We start from the raw sequence: 13,251 nt of genomic DNA on the forward strand, positions 1-13,251 counted from the left end.
AGCATTGGCAAACTTTTGTGCTGAATGTGCAGTGCACTTACTTGCACGGAAAATTGTCTTAATTTTCAGACAATAAAACATATGAACTAGCAATTTATGTTAAATTGCATATAAAACATATAAATATATAACTGCATACTTTTAATTAATACTTTTATATTGAGTATTAATTGTAAACTAGAATGTTTTCTGCAAGTGTTTCCATATAACTTGTTGCTGGTGGCAGGATGATGCAGCCACTGCTGTTGCCACGTGAGCGTTGTGCAAGAAGTCCTTGCCAGGAGCAGAACTGGACCACGAGAGAGAGAGAGAGAGAGCAATCGAACTTGTGGGCTGGCTGGGAGGACCGAGGCGGCAGAGGAGACTTGGAAACTGGGCAACCTTCGATTTGACCTTCGCTGCCTCCGCCGGCGACTTTTGCCTTCGCGGCGACCTCCATTAGCTGCCTGCCTTTCCATTTCAATTTCGGTTTTCAACTGGTGTTCAAGTTTTTTCTCTTTGCTCCGTTTTGCATAATTTATTGCATTTATTTCATTTCATATTATTTTCATTTCATTTACTACTGGCGCCGCCTCAAGTTTCGCCATAAATTTCCCACCGCACGTCTCAGTTTTCATCGCGTGTGTCCTTAATTTTAGCATTGATTGCCGCTCACTCCTCGCCGATGTCCAGTTAGCTTTTCCAAGCTGACCACGCCCACGTCACCCTTCTACTAGGAAGCCCAGTAAACCAGCCGCAGCCGTTCCTTTCCTGGTGTATATAAATACCCGAAGTGCGTGGATGACGCTCCTCCTTTCGCCTTTCGCCCCTTTAATGCCCTGCGCTCCCATTCATATCAAATGTCCTTTGACGTAAATTAATTAGGTTATGTGAATACGTGAAGAAGTAGCAATCGATGTTGGGACGTTGCTATAGACCTGCCTAGTTAGTTAACTGCATCTATTTTTAGTTGCCTAACTACGGGCAAGTCGTCCCAAGTAGATGGCATGGAACTCAACATGTGTTGGCCATAATGATGTTATGCCATCAGTTTCACATTCTTTAAGAACCATAAATTTCACAATTAAAATATTTAATGTGATGTTTTACTTTAAAATAAGTTCAGCTGATTTGAAGCATGAGCTGAAACATTATAACTTTCGAAAGCATCATGACTTCTGCAATAGCGTTCATAAAGCCATAATATCACTTCCTCGTCATCTACATGTCAACCTCCACTCCCTGTTCACCCATTCACTTAGTCATCTTTATCATTGTTGGCCAATTCCCATGTTTTCCTTTTTTCGGCGCTTTCTTCGCCGCTTTGTTGGGGGCGTTGACAAGTCGCAAATGCTGATGAGAGTGCAGTGCACAGATACAGATTCTATAGGCCATATAGCCATGTGGGCCCCGGGCTGAATGTGCAGGTAGAACTGCGTTCAGTTGCATTTTATCGGCTAGATTGCGAGGTAGCGAAATTGCCTGAAACCGAAAGAGGTGGCGACAGGAAATTTTCCTTGACAAAGAAGCGGAAGAAACACGTATACAAAGAACAATGATCTCCTTAGTCATAAGAAGACTTTTTAGAAAAGGTGGAAAATAAGCTTGAGTCGTGCGATTTCAAATGAATTGCATACTAATACACTTTGGTTCTTTCGAATCTTTTAGATTGTGATTGCGGCTGCGTCGACTCATATAACTCCAGCCACGGCCCGCCAGTGCAGCAGGACTCTTCAGCAGCAGCGGGAGCGGGATCTGTGGGATCGAAAGCGGGATCAGGACCAGGACCAGACGGAATCGGGCCCATCAGCAGCCTCAAAACGGCGCACACAAAGGTCGCCACCTCGGGGGGTCATGCCAACACGCAGCCCCCCAGCAAAAGGTCGAGCAGTGGAGCGGATGGCGACTACCAGCTGGTGCAGCACGAGGTGCTCTATTCCCTATCGGCGGAATATGAGGTGGGTTCTGCTTTATATAATGTATATCGTCGGATACTTAAACGCCGCTTTCCCGTTTGCAGGTCCTTGAGTTCTTGGGCCGCGGCACCTTTGGCCAGGTGGTCAAGTGCTGGAAGCGCGGCACCTCCGAGATCGTGGCCATCAAGATCCTGAAGAACCATCCTTCGTATGCGCGGCAGGGCCAGATCGAGGTATCGATCCTTTCGCGCCTCAGCCAGGAGAATGCCGACGAGTTCAATTTTGTGCGGGCCTTTGAGTGCTTTCAGCACAAGAACCACACCTGCCTGGTCTTTGAGATGCTGGAGCAGAACCTTTACGATTTTCTCAAGCAGAACAAGTTTTCGCCGCTGCCGCTCAAGTACATAAGGCCCATTCTGGAGCAGGTGAGTCACAATTACTAAAAAGCCACAGGAATTCCGCGACTAATTCTGTACTTCATATCTTAGGTATTGACTGCCCTGTTGAAGCTGAAACAACTGGGTCTGATCCATGCCGACCTGAAGCCCGAGAACATCATGCTGGTGGACCCAGTGCGTCAGCCCTACCGCGTCAAGGTGATCGACTTTGGTAGCGCCTCTCACGTGAGCAAAACGGTCTGCAACACGTATCTGCAGTCGCGCTACTATCGTGCTCCCGAAATCATACTGGGCCTGCCCTTCTGTGAGGCGATCGATATGTGGTCACTGGGCTGCGTGGTGGCAGAGCTCTTCCTCGGCTGGCCGCTCTATCCGGGCAGCTCGGAGTTCGACCAGATCCGCTACATCTCGCAGACACAGGGATTGCCCACAGAGCACATGCTGAACAGTGCCTCGAAGACCTCCAAGTTCTTCTACCGCGACGTGGACTCAACGTATCCCTTTTGGCGCCTGAAGACCACCGAGGAACATGAGGCGGAGACAAACACGAAGAGCAAGGAGGCGCGCAAGTACATCTTCAACTGTCTTGATGACATTGGGCAGGTCAATGTGCCCACTGATTTGGAGGGCGGTCAGTTGCTGGCAGAGAAGACGGACAGGCGAGAGTTTATTGATCTGCTTAAACGCATGCTGACCATTGATCAAGAGCGGCGACTCACGCCAGCAGAAGCGTTGAACCACTCGTTTACACGGCTGACCCATCTGGTTGACTATGTCTACTGCAACAATGTCAAGGCATCCGTGCAGATGATGGAGGTGTGCCGCCGAGGCGATTTCCACACGTAAGTAGTGAAGCTAGGCAGCAAATTATTCTCTTATATTAACCGAATCCCTTAATCTCTCACAGTGTGCAGCCTGCGTCGACGCTGGTGACTAATTTTGTGCCCTCGAGCACAGAGAACATGACGTTCACGATCAACAACCAGTTGACCAGCCAGGTGCAGCGCCTTGTGCGCGATGGGCGTCCTTTGGCTTACGAGGGACTCTACCAGATCTACAACGGACGCAGCGTGGCCCGACAGTATCCGCAGACGCGGACTGATAGCTTCCAGCACCAGCTGGTCTCGAACATCCTGTGCCCGCCCTCGTACCAGACGATGCCCAGTCCCACTAAACATGTGGTGGTGGGCAGTGCAACCATGCAGCCACCGTTGCAGGTCCCGCCGCAGCAGTACGTTAATGTGCCCGTACCAGTTTCCATGGTGGAGCCAACATCTGGTCAGAGAATGCTTCTAACGAACCGTGTGCAGGCCAGCGGAGTAGCCTGGCCACAAACTGGACGGCAGATGGCCTTGGTGCCGTCGTGGCCCCAGCAGGCGCCCGCCCACTCGCTCATCGTGGACTCGACGCCTCTTTTTAATGTGGAGGAGATCTATCCCAAGCACCACCTCAACTTGCCACGCAACGATCTCAAGAAGGAGTCGCCGGCTCATCATATTGCGTGAGTGTTAACTAGTAGCGCCTTAAAGAAACCCCATCCTCATGTTCTACTTAACGTTTTTGTTTTAGCAAGGGGAACTCTTATCGCGTGCCGCGCCACGAGAAGAAGGAGCACCAGCAGTTGTCGCCGGTGAAGAAGCGGGTGAAGGAAAGCTCGCCGCCCCACCAGCAGCGGTACCAGCGCGCTGCACACGTTTCGCCGCAGTATCACGCGCACCACAACTGCAACTACGGGAATGGCAGTGGTTACAGCGCCAGTGCCGGATCGGTGGTGGCCTCCTCGGCTGCCTCCTCTAGCAGTGAGTCCAGATGCAATATTTCTCAGACCATTCTCATTTTTATCTAAAAAATTAATGGAAAATAATGCATGATATCTACTAATTTGATATTTTCCCTCTCCTCCAGACATTGTGAATGGAAGCTCGTCGAGTTCGCACCATCATCACGTCCCCGTCGCCCATGCCCAGCCCTACAGTAGCTCCTCAGGTCACCACATTGTAAGCAACTGCAACGCCAACGGAGGAGCAGGAGGAGCAGTGGTTTACCAACAGCCACCGGCTCATGCCCATCAGCAGCATGGGCAGCAGCCGCATCCGCAGAGTTCGCAGCATCCGCAGCACGTCAAGCAGCCGACAATAACCATCCACGACACGCCCTCGCCCACGGCTGTGATAACGATCTCGGACAGTGAGGACGAGGGCGGAGAGGCTGGAGGAGCTCAGGTACCGGTGCTAAAGCAACGGGCGCATGCCCAGTCGCAGACCAGTGGTAGTCTGCTACAGCACGCACCAAGCTCGTCCTGTAGCAGGAGCAGCGCCCACCAGCAGCCGCATCCACATCCCCAGCAGCAACAGCAGCAGCAGATAAACTATGGTAATGCCCAGACTCAGAATCCGAATCCGAACCAACTGGGAAGCAACAGCGGCAAGGGTAGCCAGCATAGCAGTAGCCATAGCAGTAACAGTAGCCACAGTAGCAGTAGTCACCACAACCACCACCACCCACATCATCTGAATCCGTCTCATCATCTGAATCCGCCTCATCAGCCAGCGAGTGGAAGTGGAATAGGAACGGGAGCGGGATCGGCAGCGGGATCGCAGCTTCAGCATCAGCTTCAGTCACAGCCTCCGACTCATACTCAGCCGGCGACGCATCCTCATTACCAAGCCACGTCCACGTCCTCCTCCACGTCTGCTTCCACTTCCAGTCACCATCAACATCATCTCCATCATTCCGTCCCCACTTCTTCCTCCTCTGTCATGCCTTCCTCTTCCACTCAGTTTGGTGCCCCTGTCCTCTGCCCCAGTTCCTCCCAATCTCAGTCGCATCTCAGTCGTCATAAGCCATCGCACGTCCAGCTAGTAATTCCATGCGTAACCGTAGGTGATCATGATCCGGAAGATGCCCGCCGTCGTCATCATGCCGCCGCCGCAGCCGCCGTGGGAAGTCCCAAGCATCACCATCATCAGCAGCAACAGCAACCTGCTCCTCCTCCACAGCAGCAACAGCAGCAGTATCAGCCACAGCCACCGCCGCAGCAGGTGTTGCCCCAGCCACAGCCCAGCATCAAGTATGAGCCCGGCCAGTCGCAAAAGAAACGCATCTTGGCCATGGCTCAAAGCGAATGTGGCTACCAACCTCAGGTTCCCAGCCAGCCGTCGTCTTCGGCCAGTTTGCCGCACATTCCCACCAAGCAGGAGCCAGCCGAATTTTATCCGGAGTATGCAGCTGCTCCGCCGCAACAGTTAGACACAAAGCGCTCCTCCTGGGCACCTACATCTTCGGGATCAGGAGTGTCCGCTCTCCCGCTTGCTCATCCAAAGCGAGAGGCCCCCTCTGTAGCTCCCATAAGCTATGTAGCCCCGTCTGTGGCTCCGCCATTAGCCCACTCCAAGAGCAGTTCCGCATCATCATCGTCGTCGATAAGCGCTGCGACTGCCGCAGCAGCTGCTGCAGCTGCAGCGGCGGCGGCCAGCGTTGGTCCTCCATCGTGGGGTCCTCCACAGGTCTATCGTCAGCCATCACAGCCGCCTCCGGGCAGCGTGGGACTACCAGGAAGCACTCAGCCGCCGCCGTCGAGTGTGGCCCCGCATCCGCATCACCACAGTCATGGACATCATCATCACCAGGCCGGAACACCGCTGGGCGGATCGCCATCATCAACGGCGGCGGCCGCTTTGTTGCAGCCCGATATTTATGCGCAAGGCGACATTTACCGCCGGCCCACAGTTTTCGTATCACAGGCGGCCCCCAGCTATGCCTACGCCAACCGGGCGGTGGTGGCTCCACCTCCGGCCCACAACAGCTCCAGTCGTCAGGTGAGATCGGTTATACATCATACCTTTTATTTTTTCGTAGCTAACCAACATGTTACTGTTTTCCCAGGTGATACCATCGCATCCGCTGCCAGCTCACATTCAGATACCCACACAGTACAGCCAGTTTGGACCGCTCAGTCCTGCCCAGGTAGCCGCCAGCAAACACGCGGCGCACTTTGCGCCCACCAACATATGGTATGGGGCTGAGTAGACCGACGATGGGAGTTGACGGGGAGAGGGGCGATGAGGAGAGACGCGGGACGAGGATGTGCACCCACCCAGAACCAAGAACCACCCAACTACACACCGCACAACACCACCATCACCACTGTTGTTATGATCTTGAGCTAGAGCCCGATCGAATGATTCAACGCTCGAGTGAGTCGAAAATGCCGGGATGCCGAGCCGAATTCAGACTTCTGCTTCAAATCTAAATCATACTGCTAATGATTGTATATCCTTTTTCTATTCGCAGATCTTTTGTAGCCTCGGGCGAGGCAGGCGACAATCCGGAGCAAAGCCAAGAGCTGCAGCAACATCAGCTGCAGCTAACTCAGTGCTGGTGGTTCATGCTACTCATGCAGCAGACTATAATCCAGAACAACTCCATATTCCAAGCGGGCAGCGACGACGCCGCAGCAACGGCAGCAGCATCCTCAGACACAACCACAACACGTAAAGCACGACGGCAACATTAAGCAAAGTCCAAGTCCCCTAACTCATTGCCACTTCTTAGCTTATTTTTTTTCGGGGTCCCGCGGGATCTCATTTCTGCTACTATTAATTTTTATTATTTTTTTTAAATAATATTAAATATAAATGTAAAGCACTCCTACACGCAGCTGGGTGTACAGTGCTCAGGCAAACTTTTGGCAAGTTGTGCATCAGCACAATTTCGCACCCACACACACTACAGCTATAGCTTCTATACCCTCGAAATATGCCAGTTAGATGCATATCGAGAGATGTTTTTCTTCGAAACGAAAGCGTTTTATAAATGTGTGTTTTATTGATAATTTCCAAATAATATTCTCTATAATCTACTTATATATTATATACATGCATATGTAACACTATTATTATGAATACTATATATCAAGAGAAAGCTAAACAAAACTAGAGTTTACGGCACGTCGACAACTGCAACATTAGGCCAGAGAGCCAGTAAGAGAAAGCTTCGAAATTCCCTAGCAAGTACCTCAGAAAATCAAAAACCTAGCAGCAGCAGCAGCAACAACAGCAACCAGATAAGAAAATAAACAACATTGTTATGCAATTTGCCTTTTACACAAAACAAGCAACAAAAGAAATTGAGATGACGAAAGACGTTGAAGATTATGATTATGATGCAGGAGTAGAGTTAGACGAGGTTAGTAGAGAACCACAACAAATTGAATACCGCAAAAACCTTACTAGCAAACAAACAAACAAATAAAATAGATACCCTAGGAGATATCAACAAAGAGAACTTAACAATTACATAGCTCATAGATTTAGTGGATAGAACGGGAGAAGGTCAAAGGGCGAACGTTTTTTACACACTCGTAACTCACTCATAGGAATAGCCGAGAAAAGAATTACAACTAACAACTAACAGATAACAATTCTAAATTATGTTTAACGAGCAACAACAAATAATTATAGGAGCAAGTGTACATAATACGCATATACTTACATATATCGGTACTAAAATTAGCCGGAGCCCAACAAAAAGCCGATTTTAAAACTGATCAGTTGTTAAAGTCAGGTCAGCGAAGCCAGTTAGTCTGCGGTACGCTTAATTTTTAGACTTCACATTTCGTTTTACCCCATCTGTGTCCTGGAAGAAGATCTGCGTTTTGGTTATTCTTTTAAATAGGAAAGCGCATAGGAAAGTTTACTAAAGTACAAAACCAAACAAAAATAATAAGCAATCTAGCAGTTTAGGCTTTTAGTGTTTGTCCCACTACAACCCCTTGTTTTAGACTTTTCCCCAGAGAAATTGTAATATATAGAATCCCATTTTGATATGTACAAACCTGGCTTACTTTAACTCGCCTACTATAGATCCTTAATATAAAATAATAAAAAAAAAAAAACTAAATCTTGTTAAATAGGTTTCCTAAAGTACTTCGTAGTTAGAATTAAACTTAACTTTCGCGATAAAATAACCAAGCAGCAACTAATTTTTCGCCCTCCTGGGGTCGATTACTCGGTTGTCCCAACCGAGAATTTATTAAAATCGGTCCTTCGAGGGAGGCACTTCCTATATAATGAATTACATGCTGATACAAAGCAGAAATATTTAAACCATCCTTCGCCCCTTCCTAGATCAGCTGTGTACAGTAGGCTATTTTGGGATCGGGATCGAGATGAATCAACTCCGACGATTGGAAAAGATCTAGCATATAATTATTGTGATGTAGTTTTTAACGAGGAGCAGAGAAGTCCGCAAACGTTTTTTGTCAGTCGTCGTCGTCGTCGTCGGCGAATAGAAATTACCTAAAATTACGAATAACCAATTGCGATACGGATACGGAATATGCATCTATATGTTAACTAATTAGTGTGCAGGATTCAATAGCGTTAGCACGACAACAAAACGTTTTTTTAACCAAGCAAGTACATTTTTAAAAAGCGAGTAATAACACTTTTTGTAGTAGGAAAAGGAGAACAATTGTAGCATACATAGACGTAATTAAGAAACGTTAGTGTTGTGAATATATACGAGTAATTACAAAAACATAGAGAACTAGATTCTACCCGTGGTTCGAGTACATTTATATTATGGATATATTTTGTGTATAAACAATAACGGCAACCAGCAGCTAACAATTGTAATTGTAATAAACAATAAACGAAAACCACAACTCGGCAGATTTAAGATTCTTGTTTAAAGTCGAGAGAACCGTATCTAGATAATAGTCTTAGATGTATTCAGCAAGTTCTTTTTTTATAGAAATTTTATGGACCATTCAACTAAAGCATATAGTCAAATAAGCATGAATATTGTATAAAAACAGCTGTGTGACCGTTTAGATGTCAGCGGAAAGTTGCGATCTGTGTTTCCGATTTGTGTTTCTTGTCCTGCACCCACTCAGTGTGCGAACTTATACTTATATTATATGTAAATGTATATGCTAAATATCTGCGAGGGCAGACGAACTTTTCTTCTCTTTCTACTCAATATTTAGGAGCATCAACCAGAAAGCAAAACCGAGAAAAAAAAACAAGAAAACAAATCATGAACGCTTTAAATGTAACAAAAACGAAACGTTAATAGACTTATGAAAACAACAAACAAATTAAATTTATATTAAACGACAAAAAAATAAATTTATATTAACAAACAAACAAATTACATTTATATTTAAAGAAAATCAACAACAAATTAAAGTTATATTAAACAAACTCACACTCAACAAATAAATAAGCAGGCAGGTGGACCACGGTCGTTAGCAGACTTTTGTGGCCCACTGTCGGAGGACTTGTATTTAGGAGGAACTCTGGGTGGCTTTCACCACCAGCGAAATGCGGAGAGATCCGCACAAACACTCTAATATACGTATATATTTAAATGAGAAATGTTTTAACTGTGTAGCCTTAGTATTTGTACTCGTCGTCCTCTCGATTTCCGACAAAAATATGATGATATACGATACTGTAGGGCAAGCAATGCCGATCGATGTTTACTAATATATTTCATATGTACTTGTTTAATCGTACTGAGTTCGGATGAGTTGCCCCTACTACTTTACTCTTTTAACCGTTTAAATTTACTTTTAATTTACTTTGTTTCTTTGCTTAACTTTGTTTTATAATGGAACATAGCCACAACATATACCATATATATTGCTTATATTTACTTATGTCCTACAAAATATAGAAATCGTAAATATACATAACAGATATCGCAATTTTCGTTTTTCTTTAGTTCTTTAGTCTCTTATTATTTCGTTTTCTAGTGCTTTAAGAACAACTTAATCAAAAGCAAACGGAGAAGATGATGATGAACAACAACAAATACAACATATATCCCACCAAATTACAAAGGAGTAAATAATTTTTAAGTTTAAACGATTAGTGAATTAACTTAATAATAATCGTAGTTATTGTGCAATAATATCGATAACGATTAGCCATTCAAAGCAAATTGTGCAAACAATTTAATTTTAGTATTGGGGACCTAGTAGTCTAGTTGCTCCCCGCAAGAGGCTAGCTTCAGCTGATTTAGATTTAGTTCAAGACCAACCAGGTTTCTGCAGATTATAGATTGATTTCGCACGCCCCGCCCCGCCACACCCCTCGAACTTTGAACCACCCCCCACGAAGTTGTTTGATTGACCAACAATTGATGAGCTTTTACCGGAAAGTAAAGATATTTTGTTTTGCATTTACCAAAACAGAGCAAGCGAAACCGAAAACGCACCGAACCGGAACCGGAAATTCAAAACCAATCTGTAACAGATGGGTTGAGGGAGATTAGAGGAGTTGACAAACAAGATTGATAAGAACCCGTCCATAATTAGATTTCTTTCGTTTGAGCTGGACCTGAACAAACTGAAACACGCACTTCGGACAGCTGGAGCGAGATCCAAAAACTTAGCAGGGGCCCTCTCCTACTTAATGATAGCATAATTTTACGAATGCGGATAATACCGACTTAGTAGGCTACCAGTAACTTAATTACGATATTGATAACCCCTTCGTGTTTCCTTCACTTGAAGAACTTTCTAAACTCTCTTAAAAATTGCGGTTCGGATCGACATTAGAAGTTTTTAATACACACACAGAATATATGTATATGCGGATATATTTTATTAACTAAGAAATTATTTCCTAGGCAAGAGGAGAGATCATAACGATAACCGAAATGTTGATGTGTGAAATTTATAAGACTAGCATATTTCCTACCTACAGAAAACCAAATAACAGAACAATATGTGTTATATATACTCGTATACACGAAATATGATAAATAGCAGCTAGAGCTGAGATCATACTCACAGTCGTACATATAAGCGCTAAGGCAAATACAGATAATTATAATGAGATATTGAATTTAAATGATCGTACCTTTTGCTGATTTCAAAACAAGCCAGAATTTGAAAAGGCCAGAGCAAAGCGGAGTCATTGGGTGATGAAAACGTAATCGAAACAATATATGTTTTAATAGAGATCGGAGAGAGCACTTTTATGGGATTTGCTTTTTATATACATATGAAATATACGAAAATATAGATGTACTTATAGCGGTGGCAGCCCGCACTTTGGGCGATTGCGCGTTTCAGATTAAAGAATTTAAATATTTTTATATACGAACTCGAGTAGAGACTCCATATACATTTACGTTTAGCAAAAATAGCGAGTAGAGGCCAGGCTTTGCATTCGATTACAAAGTGAAGAGGAAGCAAACCAAAGACGGATAATCAAAGTGCGCGCACACTCCACTCACCAACACACAAGAGACTCTGAATCACTCACCACACCACGCCACGCCACACCACACCACCCCCCACTAGTGTTTCTTTCTCGTGGGCACCAAGTCATATTCATATGTGGTACATGACCCCTTGACCCCTAGTCCTAGTATCAACATTACGAATCCCCGACCTCAGATTTGATAAAGGGATCCCTGGGTTAGACAACAACGAATTGCCGGGCAAGTGGAACCAGGACCTCCTGTCCCAAGAACGCAACCCGCAAAATGAATGTTTTCGATCATCAACGAAGAGATTTGACCTTGCACCTTCATTTAGTCAAAGTCAACTCACCAACACACAGACACCTCAAAATGTTTCATCAAAACAGCACCTTAATGAATGTTTCACCAACATATAACTTAAAGTTGAATTTGAACTCAACAACACCTCATTACAATCTCACCATTACAGCATCCAAGTATTCAACAAAACACTCAACCACAAAAACTCTAATCGTACTTAATCACTCTTTTTGTATCCTAATAGTATTTCAATGAACGTGTACTGAATGTTTTTACTTGGTGTCCTCTCTTATTTAGGCTTAAGAAAATCGAAATCGAAAGAAACGGAAATGAAATTCAAACTTATATCAAAAACCAAGCACACCGATACATTTAGCATTGTACTTGATAAGCTATCGATACTAGTGTTAGATGCAAATCAAAATATACACACTCCAATTAATAAGTGTATCTCTCTGTCTTATTCTGATATGCGTACCTTTTTGAGGGCCCCCAAGATATTAGGAGGCCAGCTAATTTATCAAATACAAATAATCGTAGTCATAGTGAATGAATTGAATTAAAAGTCTCGAGACCAAACCAAAGCATAGCAAAGCAAACCCAAATCCAAAACCAATCAAACTAAACGAAACAATGAGCCGCGACGTTTGTATTTATGTATAGAGTTCCCTCCCTAATCAACAGATAATACCTATAACAATCGAGTTCCGATTTCAGAAGAGTTAGGCGGCAATTAAGCAAGAAATACAAGAGGTACAGATTACTATAATGGTAATAATAAGGATTAACTCAAGTTACGTCAACTTAGTGGCAGTGTAAACGCGTCTAGATAATTAATAGATATGAATAAGAACTTTTGACTTTTATGGCTGTTTAGAGATTTTATAATACGACTATATCGATATAGAATTATATACATACACGATATAAATTAAGCCCAAAAATTTGCGTAACTTATTTACATACTCAGACACAAACATACGTCACACGACAAATTAACTTTAGTTCCCCCAAATGATTTTCGGCTAGTTCTGGCTTGGAATACCGCTCCCAATCCCATCTTCGGAAATTTTGGGGAGTGGGAGTGTCCTCTGCATCCCATGGAGGGAATGAAATCGAACATTGTGAAATTTAGTGTCTTTACACTTTAAAGAGAATATATACAAAACGGATTAATTAAGAAACTTGAAAATCACACAAGGCGAAGTGCAGATACAGATACCGAAACAAATGCAGATACACCTACACAAAGATGCAGATGCATATAAATTATGGTAATTACATACTCTCGTACATATGCCTAAAAGGATACACGTGTAGTAATCTACAGCCACAAAAAAACAATTAAAAATAAATGTCTATATATGAAACGAACAAGATTTAATGTGCGCAATATGCGTGTATCATTATATACTTAAATGTATTTGTGTATATGA

General features: G+C 44.4%; 1 protein-coding gene across 4 annotated transcripts in view; it reads left to right on the forward strand.

Moving 5' to 3' along the window:
- The window catches only part of Hipk (Homeodomain interacting protein kinase), a 38,040-nt gene extending 24,820 nt beyond the window's left edge, over window positions 1-13,220 (forward strand). Inside the window, exons 1-10 of one of the 4 annotated variants that reach the window (NM_001274286.1) lie at window positions 1,447-1,571; window positions 1,648-1,937; window positions 2,000-2,320; window positions 2,384-3,135; window positions 3,201-3,794; window positions 3,863-4,092; window positions 4,199-4,666; window positions 5,177-6,111; window positions 6,179-6,489; window positions 6,587-8,168. In NM_001274286.1, the coding sequence (NP_001261215.1) occupies window positions 1,535-1,571; window positions 1,648-1,937; window positions 2,000-2,320; window positions 2,384-3,135; window positions 3,201-3,794; window positions 3,863-4,092; window positions 4,199-4,666; window positions 5,177-6,111; window positions 6,179-6,322 (3,771 nt within the window). In that variant the 5' untranslated portion in view covers window positions 1,447-1,534 and the 3' untranslated portion in view covers window positions 6,323-6,489; window positions 6,587-8,168. Of the gene's footprint in view, window positions 1-1,446; window positions 1,572-1,647; window positions 1,938-1,999; window positions 2,321-2,383; window positions 3,136-3,200; window positions 3,795-3,862; window positions 4,093-4,198; window positions 4,667-5,176; window positions 6,112-6,178; window positions 6,490-6,586 lie in introns of those variants that run through there. The other 3 variants (NM_167834.2, NM_001382035.1, NM_138194.3) reach the window with 3 other exon arrangements.
- Window positions 13,221-13,251: the final 31 nt, after the last annotated feature.

This window comes from Drosophila melanogaster, chromosome 3L, assembly GCF_000001215.4.
Source record: "Drosophila melanogaster chromosome 3L".
NCBI classification, from domain to species: domain Eukaryota; kingdom Metazoa; phylum Arthropoda; class Insecta; order Diptera; family Drosophilidae; genus Drosophila; species Drosophila melanogaster.